Source organism: Cupressus sempervirens, chromosome 10, assembly GCF_028749045.1.
Source record: "Cupressus sempervirens isolate cs-2001-9-10 chromosome 10, ASM2874904v1, whole genome shotgun sequence".
NCBI lineage: Eukaryota > Viridiplantae > Streptophyta > Pinopsida > Cupressales > Cupressaceae > Cupressus > Cupressus sempervirens.
In genome coordinates, this window is record NC_143127.1 from 920,032,807 (window position 1) to 920,047,944 (window position 15,138).

The window sequence follows — 15,138 nt, forward strand, 5'->3', positions numbered from 1 at the left end:
AATTGTGCAAGGATTTCAATTTGTAAGAAGTTTTATTGACATTCAAGGGATTTGGAATTGTTTTAGTGGTAACTTATTCACCCCTCCCCTCTCAATCACTCCTCTTATATTTCCAACACTAAGAACCATACCCAAACCCTATGTAAAGGTTTGGGAGCCTTAAAATTCCTTGGATCACTAATCTATAGTGATTGGTTCATTGATGTACAAGGCCTTAGCCTTGGTTACTAGTTTTACTAGGGAAATTAGTTATTAGTTTTCCTTCTTTTTTTTGGTTACAATTTTTTGGTCATTTTTGGGCCGCTAGACTATAAATTCAACTTGTTTTCCTCAATTGCAGTATTTCATCTTAGTGGGGCACTGCATCTCTTTTAAAATATAATTGTAACAGGTTTTAGCTTCACTTAAAATTGTTGTTTCAGTTAATAAAAAAATCAACCAAAGGTATCTCAAAAGTGATTTCAACTGGATACTAAGAGCGCATCGGTCATGCACGCACAAAGACTATAACTCATTACTAAAGGATTCAATGCATAAAATAACTAGATAATGTAATGTCCCTTTTAGGACATTATTTTAAAAAAATCAGTATCTTCCAATATATTTCCCTATCCCCTCAATCCATATCATAATTCTTATTTATATGGAAGAAGAGACCTTCCAAATGCCACGACTCTTCAAAGTCTTGACTATTTATTAAAAACACAAATATAATTAAATATTAATATATTGAATACTAATTATTGCATATGAAAATATAATAATATTATAACTATAATTAATATTATTATTAATGTTATGGTTAGTCTTTATTTATTAAATATTAATCATTAATATTAATATTATTATTTATTTATTAATAATATACTAAGACCTAATTAAGATGCATGTATGTATAGTAGTACATGATGGTATTTATTTTATAATATATAATGAATTATAATTCGTATTAGTATAATTTATTTGTGTATGTATTATTTATTCTTTTAATATCATTAACTTTATATAATTATTTATTATTAAATCTTATCTCAAAGTGGGGATATCATAGTCCTCCCCTCTCAAATTTTCTTGTCTCCAAGAAAAATCATTCACACACAATCTCCTTCATATGTGTTAAAATAATTGCAAAGTACACATGTCAGTATATGATGATCTATGAATGAAGACACAAAGTAGACACATTAATGCATGAAGACAAAATGCAAACATGATATAGACACATGAATGTAGGAAGACACCAAGAAGACATGAAGTAAACATATTAATGCATGAAGACACAATGTAGACACATAGTATACATGTTAGAATCTTGATTACAATTTGAAATAAGAAAAGGTAAGGAAATGTTTTACCAATTTGGCCATGAATGTCATGCTCCTTTCCCTTGTCTCAAAATCAAAAGTTCTTGAAGATAGATATTTTTAACAACTTTTCTATAGCTAGTAATATAATAGGGTGTATAATTCCATAGTGGATGGTAGATTTACTACTACTCAAGTTTGGACATGCTCAACTTTGGGCTCCCTCATATTTTAATCCATATTGGGATTCTTTTGCCCTAATGCGATCGATTTACTTCTCCCCTTATGCACACTCCCTACCCACTAGGAACATATTTAATTTTGATGTGGATGGTAGATTTACTACTTCTTGAGGTTGGACATGCTCAGCTTGGGGCTCCCTCAAATCTTTATCCATATTGGGATTCTTTTGCCCCAACGCAAATGATTTACTCCTCCCCTTATGCACACTCCCTACACATCATAAACATAAGCACACATTTTTTTAATAGTGTCCACTTCTGAGACCTTTCTTTATAATTCCAATTTTTTTGTTCCTCGATTTTGCAACTTGTAACTTTTCATGCCAATTTTAGTATCATATCCACTTGATATCTCCCTTTAATTTGATCCATATGTGCCTAATCTCCACTTGGTAAGGAAGAATTTTATTCTTCATGTATACTATAATTTTTCTAGTGTAATGGTTGTTTCTGATCAATCAATTTGTAGCGACGATGCTCTAATTTTGTTTATTTCAAACTCATTTGCTCAGAGACACAAAAATTCTTATTCTACTAAAAAAAATGTCCATACAACATTCCAAAATGTTTCACTATATAAATTTGAGTAACATTTCTTATCCTTTCTTCAATTCAATACTTCTAGTGCGCTATTTAGAGAAGAATTTTGGCACCTCACAGTAACAGCTGCTACTTCAGTCAAATATGACATTAGCTTCCCTTTTTAAAATATTTGTCATAGATGACTTTTGGTATTAGCCATTTTCATCATGGTTCTATATAAAAATTTCATTTTCCCCTTTACACCCCATTTCATGTTGTGGTGTTTTCTTACAAGTCAAAATTAGGTCGAATTCATTTTCATTTACACTTTGGATCAAGAGTGATGAAATGGATCGATTGAAGCCTGCTTGGATCTAGATGTAGATGGAAGTTGAAGTCACCTTATTTCTCAAATCTCATGACAACCATCCAAATCATATTCCTTTGATTCTTTCAACCATTTGGTGCAAAATGCAATAGCATCGTACTTCTAATCAAGGATTTGTTGTAGTATATTTTGTGGATTGCCTCAACTAGGTTAAATTTAATGTGCCAAATAAATTTCCTTGTGGAAATTTCTTCTCATTGTACCCATAACATGAATTTGTAGGCCCAGTTGTTGATATGGAAGTTTCTGATGTGGTTTCTTGGCTTCAATGGTGGATCAGATATTTTCTCAATGATCCTCTATTCAAATAAATTTTGAAGTGCATTGATCTTCCTTCCATTATACATTGTTAAATTATTTACTCCCAAAATGGATCTTGACTTATGAATGAGTCCTTAAATGATCTTAGATCTGCCAATTCACAAGGTATAACCTTGTTTGAAATTTTGGTGATAATTTTTGTTAGATTAGTGATCCCATTGAATTCCATTGAGCCCCTATTGTGTTTCTTTCTTCCTATTTGTATAATTAAGTTAAATTTTATATTATCATGCTATTTCTTATTTTTTTGTCTCGTCGTCTCAATAATTGCTCTCTTCTTTTCATCTAGTAAATGAATGACACATACCTGATTATATTATGCATTAAGCATCATCCTATCAATTATTTCAAACCAACTTCAAATAAAAACTTCATTTGGCCTGGAATCTCATTCATTTTTATAATGATCTCAAGTATTTTCCAAAACTTTGATTTATTAACTCATTTCTATGTAGTGTTGATAATTTATTCTTAATGTAACAAACCCTAGAAGCTATTCTTTGTGCTTTCTCTATAATTACTAAATTGTCTTCTATAATTTGGAATGGAATATTGCTTGTTATTTCATTTATTCTTTATTCAATATGATTTGATCTCAATAACAAAAGATATAAAAATTATTCTTCGATCTCTCTATATATTTTTATCATTATTCTCCTCTTGCAATTTTGTATGAAATTCTACTCACAAGATGGCAGAATCATGCTCTAATACAACTTGTAATGCCCCTTTTTGGACACTATTTAAAAAAAACCAGTATCTTCCAATATATTCCTGTGTCCCCTCAATCCATTTCATAATTCTTATTTTACGTGGAAGAAGAGATCTTCCAAATACCATGACTCTTCAAAATCATGACTATTTATTAAAAACACAAATATAATTTATATATTAATATATTGAATACTACTTATTATTGACTATAAAAATATAATAATATTATAACTATAATTAATATTTATTTATTTTTGATAGGTAAACGACCGAAGCCTAGGTTATTTATTATTATTATTGAGATTAATTATTATTATGTGTTAATCACGAGTAGATTTGAACCCAAGAGCTCTCTAATGAGAGGCTCGCAATTTACCGATGTGTTGTAGGCTCTTGCCTATAATTAATATTATTATTAATGTTATGGTTAGTCTTTATTTATCAAATATTAATCTTTAATATTATTATTATAATTATTATTTATCTATTAATAATATACTAAGACCTAATCAAGATGCATGTATGTATAGTAGTACATGATAGTATTTATTTTATAATATATAATGAATTATAATTCATATTAGTATTATTTATTCTCTTAATATCATTAAATTTATATAATTATTATCAAATCTTATCTCAAAGTGGGGATATCACAAATAACTCAATGAACATAAAATGTTCCAATATGGGATTCAATGGCCTTTTATAGGGGAGAGGGATGATATCATTATGATCTTAAGCATTGGGGATCAGGGATTCAAATGTTGGGGTCTTGGGGTTCCAAGGATTTCTTTTCATCTTTCAAACCTCAAGACATTGATCATTGATAGGATATTTTTGGAACTTTGAGCCTTCCTTGATTAGGGTATTAAGGTTATGAGGAATAAAGGTTTACCTTCTACCACTGAATGCCCAAAATATGACCAAAAATTTAATGTAGACAAAAGAAACAAAGGAGAAAGGAAAAAGAAGAAGAAATAAATAAAGAAGGAAAGAAAAGAAAAAATAAGCACAAATAAAGGACAAGACCTCTATACAATTGAAATTGAACTATCGAGATCCTAAAGCCCGCAATTTAGCCCATCCAATATGACTAACTATCAAGGACCTTGTGAAAGGAAAGAAAAGAAAAAAGAGAAAATGGGGGTCACCATCAAGTCACAAGAGCTAAATGAGTGTAGGAATTGTGGAAGTACAACACTCACGTTGAAGAAAAAATCTCTATATTTATCCATCAAATTTTATTATACATGTCTCTTTTATTTTATTTTTATTTAGTCACAACTCATTTAAGGCATAAAATTAATTGTTTGAATTTTTAATATTTTAATTGTGAAATATAATCTAAAGAAAAATCAGATTAAACAAGTATAAATTATATAACAAAGTATTCACAGAATAAAAATAATCAAGTCTTGTTCTACACTTAAATATTAGCCATACAAAATATCTATTTGGTCAAGCATAGCCATTAAAGATTTAAAAATAATCTTGGAAATTACAAAAAATAATTAACGAGTATAACAACTAGGATAGTTATATAATTTTAATTGACAAACAAGTAACTCACCTCATTTGAGCTTACAAGATAAGATTTCTCCACAATATCAAGGTAAGATCTTGATGTTCTTCTTTTAGTGATCTATACACACATAAAAAATATTAAGTTTACAACATAGAAACTCTAATGCAATTTTATTAAAGTCTCATACAACCCAAGTAATAATAATCAGAAAAAGAAAAAGAAAATTGAACAAGATAATAAATATTCTATTACTCAAATTTAAATATAATTCCCAAAAATAATTATGGTTGTCCCATGACATGGATTTCAACTCCTATATTTTGTGTGTGTATAGGATAAAAGAAATGTTAAAATATTCTCTATCAATTTAAGGGTTTTATTGTTGCATAGGTTGTGTATTTTTTTCAACATAAATTAGTGTGTATAATTATTTTTCCTTAATTTAAAAATATCAAATTTAAAATTAACAGTTACTATAAAATTATTTTTTTTCAATTAGAAATCTTTGCCAAAAATAATATGGTGATCATATAAGATTTGAAAGGGAAGAGGAGGGCTCAAATTTTGTTGTGTATGTATATTTTATCTTCCCCCTCTTTTATTTAATTTTGGATTATATTTTTTTAAGTTTTACAGTTATAAAAAATATAATTTAATAATTTCTTGAATATCTTTAAATTATGAGTTTTTAGAGATCTATTTATTTTGAGTTATTGAAAACTATTAGCCATGTGAGACCATTAGAGCTTGTTGTAACTATTAGGAAAATGGTGTGTCAACCTTGCATTTACATACAATTCCTATCATCAATTTTCAAGGAGGAATGGAGCGAGAGCAGGTGCGACCGAGGTTTGAACGTTGGGGGCAATGGTCACCTGCAACAGACAAGCGAGTACACCAGAGGTTTGCAGAATAGAATCTAGGATTCAAACGCCATGAGGAACGAGCATATGATGAGCAGATCAATAGAAGATGGCCAATGAATCGATATAGGTGGAATGGGGGGTAGAAAGGAAAACCCTACTACCAAAATCGGTGACAGTTTTTTCCACCACAGAGAAGATAGGATGAAGCAAAGAATTGGGGCTGGAGCAAGAAAGGGAACAGAAATGACTGGCTTTACAAAAAGTTTGATAAGTTTAACTACTCCAGAATTGCTCACAATTTTTATAGGCCGAAGCAGAAGGAGAAAATGCGCGTGGGAGAGAATGATGCGGTGGAGGAGCACTTTCAGAGCAAAGAGGACAATGCCAACTATGAGGTAATGTCTATTATCCGCATCAGTAATGAAAACTGGCTAGAATCGGTTAATGGAATGAAAGAAAAAGCATTTTTCTTTAAGTGGTTAGGGCCATGGCCGTCAGTTTCTATTATAAGGCAGGGGAGCCGATCTCTATGGGGGGTAGAATGTAGATTCAAAACCCTAGCAAATATATTCTATTTGGGAATAGCACCAAGTAGATCTGTTAATGATGACATCCTAAAAAATGGCCCCTACCTTCTAGAAGGAAAGGGCATTATTGTAAAGGAGTGGACACCAAACTTTGATCCAAACAAAGAGAAGTTGTAGTCATTCCCCATTTGGATCAATCTCCACAACTTACCAGTAGAATATTGGGGAGAAAAGGTGCTGGAGGAAATTGGGAACACAATAGGAGAATATGTTAGGTCAGAAATAGTCCTTAATAAAGTTGACTCATCCTCTCATCCAAGGTTACTGATCTTGTTAAAGGAAGGGAACCCATGCTCGGATTATATAAACCTAAGCATGGAATACGGGGTTTGGAAACAACAGGTAGAGAAATGGGAAGGTGAGGATAAAAATAATCCAGAAGAGGTATCCTGGGATATCAGTAGCAGGATAGGGAAAGGTTTGGAGGTAGACAAAATCCTAGATTTCTTAGAGATGGGAGAAGGACAGAAGCTTCAGGCACAGAACCTAAATGACTAAATACCCATAAACATTGAGGAAGAAATTCAGGATCTTCCAGTGCAGACAGAGGATAGAGATATGCAAAAAAGAGAGGAGGAGGAAGGGGTTAAAAGGGTCACAGAGAACTCCACCCAAAGAGCACTAGAGACCCCATGGGAAGAAGAATGTGAACAAAGGGAAATGAAGGTGCAGAGAAACTTTCAGGGTAAAGAGATTGACCAGCAAGGGATGAATGATAATCCTTTAAACCTAAGAAGGTGTAGTGTAAGTATTAAAGAATCCAACAAACATAAGTTACAATCCCCTATAGGAGGAGTGAGTGGCGGGTGTGAAAAACTGAGAAAAAAGGATCTAGAAGGTATTGATGAAACAATTTTTAAAGACATTGAAGTCTCTCCAGAAACGAATCTGAGTGATTCCTTTGAGGAAGACCTGGAAAGCAGTAGTGGAATGGAGGAAATGGGTTTACCCCTAGAAGAGGACCTATTAAATGACCTTGGTTTATCAGAGATGCCAGGGATACAGGTCGAAAGATCTTTAGAACAAATAAGCTCCAAAAAGCAGAAACCGAATGTTGGAAGCCAGAAAGAAAGAGGACCAAAACTAGTCAAAGTTAAGCTGGCAATGGCGGGCAAAGATGCAAGCCAAAAAAAAATCTTGAGATCAAGAAAATGCTTGGCCTTTTCCCAAGAGCCATGAAAACCCTATCATGGAATGTCAGGGGTTGCAATGCCCCTAAAAAAATTTGATTGATCAAAAGGTGTCTTGATCAATCGAAGCCAAATTTAGTTTTTCTTCAGGAAACCAAGACAAAAGAAGAAGATTTTTCTAGTTTTAAAAATAAATTTAGAAGATTGGAATGTTTTCTGACAGGGGCATAGGGAGCTTCAGGTGGATTGACGATACTTTGGAAGCCTGAAACAATCACAATTTTAGAGTCTAAGTTAAATGAAAATTGGCAATGGGCAAAGATCTATGTTAAAAATCTACATTGGTCATTTATGGTGATAAATGTGTATGGACCAAACAAAAATGCTGAGAAGAAAGAGTTATGAGAAAAAATAGCTGAAAAAGTACAGGAGTTTCCAAATGAGGTAACAAATTTAGGTGGGGATTTTAATGCGATTCTAAATCCGAAGACAAAAAGGGAGGCAAAGGATGGCTTTTTGAGGGCCAAAAAGATTTTAGCAACTTTGTAAATGACAATGGATTAGTAAATATAAATTTCAAAAAAGGTGACTTCACGTGGACAAACCGAAGGGAAGGTTTTGTGCATATAGCAGAAAAGTTGGATAGGTTTCTAGTGGCAGGGAATTGGGCTGAAGCAAATTGGTCATGTGATGCGTAAATTCTACCTTACCAAGGTTCAGATCACTTTCCCATTTTTCTTTGAATTCAAGATGAAAAATCTCTAGACAGATGCCCCTTTAAATTTGAAGCAATGTGGCTGAAAGCAGAAGGTTTCTCAGACCTGATTGCGGATTGGTGGAAAAATGCCCCACCAAGGAAAGGTAACAAAGCTTTTATTTTCTTTAAAAAGTTGCAATTTCTAAAAGAGCAATTAAAAATCTGGAATAGGGAACACTTTGGTAATATCTTTGATAAGAAAAAGGATATAGAAGAGAAGTTAAAAACTTTAAGTCTCAAAGTTATAGAAAGTGGAATGTTTGAGGTTGATTTCAAATTGGAGAAAGGGCTTAAAAGGGATCTTGAGGATTGCTTAAACAAAGAGGAAATTTATTGGCGTCAGAAATCTAGAGAAACATGGCTAAAAGACGGTGATAGGAATACTACCTTTTCCATAATTTTGTAAAAGTAAGGCAGGAAACAAATAAAATCTTTGAAATAAAAGATTTGAATGGAGTTTTAAAGACAGATAGTGAAGAAATAAAACAAGAGGCAATAAATTTCTTCTCACATAAAGGACAGAAGCCAAAAAGGGACAGTGCTGAGGTTGAAGAGGTGTTGAGTGTTATTCCAATAGTAATATCAGGGGAACAAAATAGGGCTCTAATGGATCCAATTACAGAATGTGAAGTCTCTCAAGTGTTAAAAGGTTTAGGAGGGGACAATGCCCCAGGACTGGATGGTTTTCCAGCTCTGTTTTTTCAAAATTTAAGCTCCATATTCTTGAAAGACTTATGGGAAGTAGTGGAGGAGTCGAGACAAGAGGGTTTCATTCTTAAATATTTTAACAACACTTTTATAGCACTGGTGCCAAAGAAGGAAACACAACAAACTTTTGAAGATTTCAGGCCCATTTCATTATGCAACACATTGTATAAGATCATATCAAAGGTGTTGGAAAAAAGGCTCAAGCATGTATTGAACTCCATTATTTCTATAGAGAAGAGTGGGTTTCTTCCAGGGAGATCGATTTTTGAAGGGATAGTTGTGGCACATGAAGCAGTGCACACCATCCATGCTTCAAAAACTCAAAACATGATGGTAAAACTAGACATTAGGAAAGCTTATGATGAGGTTAATAGAAGTTTTATGTTGGAAGTGCTAAGTCGTTTTGGGTTTAGTAAGGAATGGATTCAATGGGTGAAAAGTAGTATTCAAACACCCAGGTTCTCTGTACTGGTTAACGGAAGCCCTCAAGGTTTTTTTGAACAGGAAAAAGGAATAAGAAAAGGTGATCCTTTATCACCTTTCCTTTTCATAATAATGGTAGAGGTGCTAGGAAGGTTGATCCAAAAGCAAAGGGAGCAAGGAGCATGGAATGGAATTAAAATCACAGAAATAGTTGAATCCCTCACACATCTGTAATTTGTAGATGACACCTTTTTAGGGGGAGAAGCTAGTGTAGAAGAAGAAAGAGTGATGAAGAACACTTTAGAGCTTTATGGGAAAGTCTTAGGGCAGTTTATTAATTGGAAAAAGTCTAAAAAAAATTTCTTCAACACTCCTTATAATTTGAGATTTAGGATCTGTCGAATATTGGATATTAAATTGGGGTTAATGCCAAACAAATATCTAGGCATACCTTTTTTTGCAGGAATAAATAAGGCAAACTTATGGGATAAGCTTATAGAAAATTTCCAAAAGAAAATGGAAGGATGGAGGGGCAAATGGCTGACTTTGGCAGGCAGAATAATTATGCTTCAAACAGTGATAACTGCAATGCCGGTTTTTGCTATGATGTGTCTAGAGATTCCAAAGAAAGTTATCAGAATCTTGGAAAGGAAAATGAGGAAGTTTTTCTAGAATGGTGCCAATGATGAGAATAAGATTCCATTTTTAGCTTGGGAGAAAATATGTAGGCCCAAAGAGGAAGGAGGTGCTGGTCTAAGGGATTGGAGTTTTATGAATAGAGCACTAGGAGCCAAATTAATCTAGGCAGTCTATGAAAACCCACACCTCTACTTGGTAAGAATTCTAAAAAGCAAATATTTAGACAATATGGATAACCACAGAATTTTAACAATTTGAAATCCTCCAAAAGGATCAGCCATATGGAACTTCATGTTATCCTATAGAGAGGTGATAATTAAGCATATTACATGGTAGATAGGGGATGGGGATACAACAAAATTTTGGGAAGATTCGTGGATTGGACTGGAAGTGCTAGGGGAAACTATAAGGGATAATGAACTGAAATCCTACTTTAAAGAAAGATGGGGTAATACAGTAAAAGATTACATGACTGAGAAGGATGGCCCTATAGGAAAGGAGTGGTTTTGGAAGGATGTATCCTAGGAGGAACTGACAGAAGCACAGAAAGAGCAAATGAAACAAATTTTTAAGGTCAGTAATGTGATGCTAACAAAGAAGAAGGACAAAGTAATTTGGTGTGGCTCATTATTAGGTAAATACTCAGTAAAACTAGGCTAAAATCTAATAGCTGAGACAGGAAGGGAAAGTTTCTTCTCAAGAGACTTATGTTGGAACAAAGATATACTGCCTAAAGTAGGGGCCTTTACATGGTTAGCTTACAAAGGAAGAATTATAACAGCTGAAAGACTAAGAAAGATAGGGATTAATGGTCCATCCAGATGTCCTCTATGTGAGAAACAAGAGGAATCCATTGACCATCTTTTAATTCAATGCCAATATGCTAAAAAATGTTGGGATATAGTTCAATTCAAATTAAGTTGGCAAGGGCCAAGAGCTCAAACGATAAGGGAAGCTTTGGATGGATGGCCAAGGATAGCTGTGAAATCAACCTTATCAAGTATATGGATAGTAGCACCATCTTTGATAATCTGGGAGTTGTGGAAGGAGAGAAATAGGAGAATCTTTAGAGGAGAAAAAGAAAGTCTGAGGAGACGCATAAGCAAAATTATTAATGCAATAGAAGAAACAGTCAGTGTGTCAGCTACAAGGAAACAAGCTATGAAAATTCCATTCACATGAGATGATAGACAAATATAGAATACTTGGCCGTGGATTAGATTCAAATCACCCTCAGGAGCTTTGGTAACAAGCAGTAGCAAAACAAAGAAGAAGGCAGTTGAATGGGTTACTCCACAGGAAGGCTGGGTCAAAGTGAATTTTGATGGAGCACCAAAAGGAAATCTTGGGGATTTAGGAATTGGGATTGTTTTTAAAGATGACAGAGGGCACCTTTTATTAGTAGGAGCGAAAAAACTCCCATATGGAATGAATAACATAGCAGAATGCCAAGCAGCATTATTAGCAGTTCAAATAGCTAGAATGGAAGGGTTAAAAAAAATACATCTGGAAGGGGACTCTCTGATCACAGTGTAGGCAATATCGAAATTGAGCGTAAAGGCATGGCATCTACAACCTATTATTAACAACATAGAGCAGGAATTGAATAATTTTGAAGATTTTAAAATTACGCATATAAATAGAGAAGGAAATCAGGAGGCCGATATGCTTTCAAAATGTGCTTTAACAATGAATGAGGAGACAATAAGGATTGAAAAGAAAAACTCAAAAGGTAAACTTTTTAACATCATAAATCACAAGAATAAAAGAGGACTGTCAGCAATGATGTAAAAGACAACTCAGGCCGTCTGATGAATCCTGTGCAAAATCTTTTAAGTAAGATGCTCGCAGGTAGTTTTAATGATTGGAAATATTTTAATTGCCTTTAAAAAGGCACGGCATATGTCATTATTTAAGTGTAAATTTGAAGGGGATTGTAATTGCAGAAGGAAAGTGTGTATAATAGAGATGGAGCCATCGTTTACATTCAAAACTCAGTGACAACAAAAGGCGTTATTTGGGCGAGTAGCAGATCATAGGCTGAAGAAGATAGTAAAATGTGTGACACAGGCTGTGGTGGGTGCGTTGCAAAACACATTGGGCCCCCTTTTCCAAGATTCGAAGCATCAATGGAAAGCGCAAGTTGATATAGCTGCGATGACAATGGCTTGGGGCTTAGAAGTTGGAGAGCATGAAAGAGTAGTGGAATGGGTTATGAAGGAATTGTTTGAAGAGGAGTTAATCCCAAACATGGATGCATGGTTGGAGTGGGCCCATCCGGGTTGGGCCTTCAATTTCTTGGAGGGTTATGCAAATGAGGAGGAAGGCAGGGAGAAAGGAATCATGCCATTTGTGAACTGGCCGGGAGGATATAAGGAGAAAGAGGCCTATGTGAATGAGCGTCGGGTAGCATGGAACACCCTAAAAACTGCAATCATGGAGGGAAAGGCGCAGCACCGAAATGAGCCCTTCAATGTGGTAGTGCCAAGGAAGCGATGGTCAAAAAGAGGGGCCAACAGAGGGCGAAGGTAAGACTTAATGGATGGTTTTTTGGTTTTGAAGATAGAGGCCATATCCTTTTTGTCACCTCCAGGCATGAACGAAAGCAGTCAAAAGGGTAAATGGAAGCTCAGTTTTCTGGCTCTAGTTGGTGGTAAGGAAAACCATAGAGGAAGGTAGCAAACATGGGGAGTTTTCCAAAGGCAATTTTTATGGCAGGGGAAGGCAGAAACATGCAAAGGATGCCTTTTGAAATGGTCGGGTTTTGCAGGTAACAAGGTGGCCCCTTGTAGCAGATTATGTTTAAGGTTTAAAGTATGTAGAATGTAGTTATTATGTTTGAATGTAAAGACTTGTAATGAAAGTAGTTGGCTATAGTGAATAAATTTATGTAAGTAGTGGGGAAGGTTTAGACTCAATGGTAGAATGGTGAACATTGGAAAGGTTAATGTATGAAGATTATGTAATTTCTTTTGAATTAATAAAATATCTTATTATCGATAAAAAAAAAGAAGTTTTCATTTGAATATGGAGTGGTCCCAAAAACATCTCAAAGATTTGGGCATGCACTAAATAAGTTTTTTATTACACGGTAATTATTTAAATTTGAAAATATTAAATTTTTTAATTTTTCAAAGCTAGAATAGAAGTTACCAAAGTTCATGAATCAAACATGGAAGGTTCATAAATCAAACACGTGATTCAAATGTGATGAATTCTAAAAGTTGAGTTTCCTAAAATAGGAAATACAAAAAAGTGTTGGGTGAATAAATGAGTTGTAAAAGGGAGCTATGTATTTTGGGGGTGTGTTTTGATGAATCACAGAGCTTCTTGAATTATAGATAAGATGGGAACTACTTTTTTGATGGTTTTAAGCCATGGCTTTGTAATATTGGTTGATAGTTAGTGTTATGTATCTCCTATAGATAAGGTGTGTGAGATGCATGTTGTAGTTAAGTCTTATAGCTATTATGTTACTTTCATATATTTGGTTGGTAATACTTCTACAAGAAGCTTTCTCTACAAGTACATTATAATATGTTAATTTTTTAATATAATATATTATACATATTCTATCTAGGGTTTTCTCCCTATTGAAAGGGTTTCCGTATGTAAATCATTGTTTTATGATGCATGCTATTTATGTAATATTTATGCAACCATTATAAAGATTTGAGAATTTTTTTTGCACTCTCCTCTTAGGATCAACCCACAGTAGTAGATTATACTTTTTTCGAGGAATAGATTACTCCAAAAAAGCACTATCACAATTTTTGAGCCAAGTAGTTTCGATAGAAATTAGTCTGATAGTTTCAATCGAAAGTAGATTACTTTCGATAGAAATTAGTCTGATAGTTTCAATCGAAAGTAGATTACTTTCGATAGAAATTCAATTTTTAATTAATTTCAATTGAAAGTAAATAATGGAGTTAGTTTCATTCAAAATTGGAAAAGTAGGTTGATACAAACAAATTTGACCACTTACTTTTGATCAAAACTAGAAAAAAGTAGTTTGTATTGAAAGTAGAAAATTACTTTCGATAGAAAGTAAGTTCCTAACAAAAGTACCTAATTAGGCATGTTTTAGAGAGGCCACAAGAATCCTATTTTTTTCAAGGCTTCTAGGCACAATTACTATGTTCAGATGGAACAATGAAGATATGTCATTTTGCATGACACAAGTACTCAAAATGAGCTTTCTAATGACTATGGATTTGATACAATTTGATTTTTTTAGGTATATATATATTTTTAGACATGAATTATAAATAGTTTTATTATCAGAAATAAAACCTTTCTATTGGATGCTCATGGAAAAATATTAAATAAGAGAATGAAAAATCTGAAAAATAACCAAAAGCTCTATATTTGAGTCTTCTTTCTATCATGAAAACAAATTTTGGAATCAAACAAATAAAAAATAAGTTGCATGCATAAAAAACAATGTATGTCAAAATTAATGTTAAGTCAAGTTTGAACATCAATATAATATTAAATACTAAGGATAAAGACACCACACTAACTCGATGAACTCAGTATGGATGTGGACAAACTAAATTTGAAAAAGTTGCATTGATATTGATTATAGAAAAAGAGTTATGCATGTCAAAAACAATGTCACTCTTTAATAATTAGGTTTTTGACAACATGTCAATTTTTTTTGGGAGAAAAAATAATTGAATCAAATCAATTTAAAAAAATAAAAATAAAAAAAATAAAAAACATTTAGAATCTACACAAAAAAATCTTAAAAGACTCTAATTTATGTCATCTTCAAATTCGTAACAATTATGCAACAATTGAATTTGAAATTGAAAGTTTTTAAAAAAAATTATAGTTTAGTTTTTGTTTAGGCAAAATAGTATAACCCACTATTGTGGGTCCATTCCTCAATATTAGGGTAGGAAGTTCCCTCAGTTTGCTTACAAGTAGTACCAAATCCTAATAAACATTGGGCTTTCATCTAGGTTGTTGGGTCTTTTGAATTAATTTAAATTTGAATGATAACT

At 33.1% G+C, this 15,138-nt stretch overlaps 1 protein-coding gene across 1 annotated transcript in view; it reads right to left on the minus strand.

Annotated features, from left to right (window-relative positions):
* The window catches only part of LOC149537012 (phosphate transporter PHO1 homolog 3-like), a 256,191-nt gene that overhangs the window by 189,290 nt on the left and 51,763 nt on the right, over positions 1-15,138 (minus strand). The window contains exon 5 of the mRNA XM_089806847.1: positions 5,065-5,136. Within this exon, the coding sequence (XP_089662973.1) occupies positions 5,065-5,136 (72 nt within the window). The remainder of the gene's footprint in view (positions 1-5,064; positions 5,137-15,138) is intronic.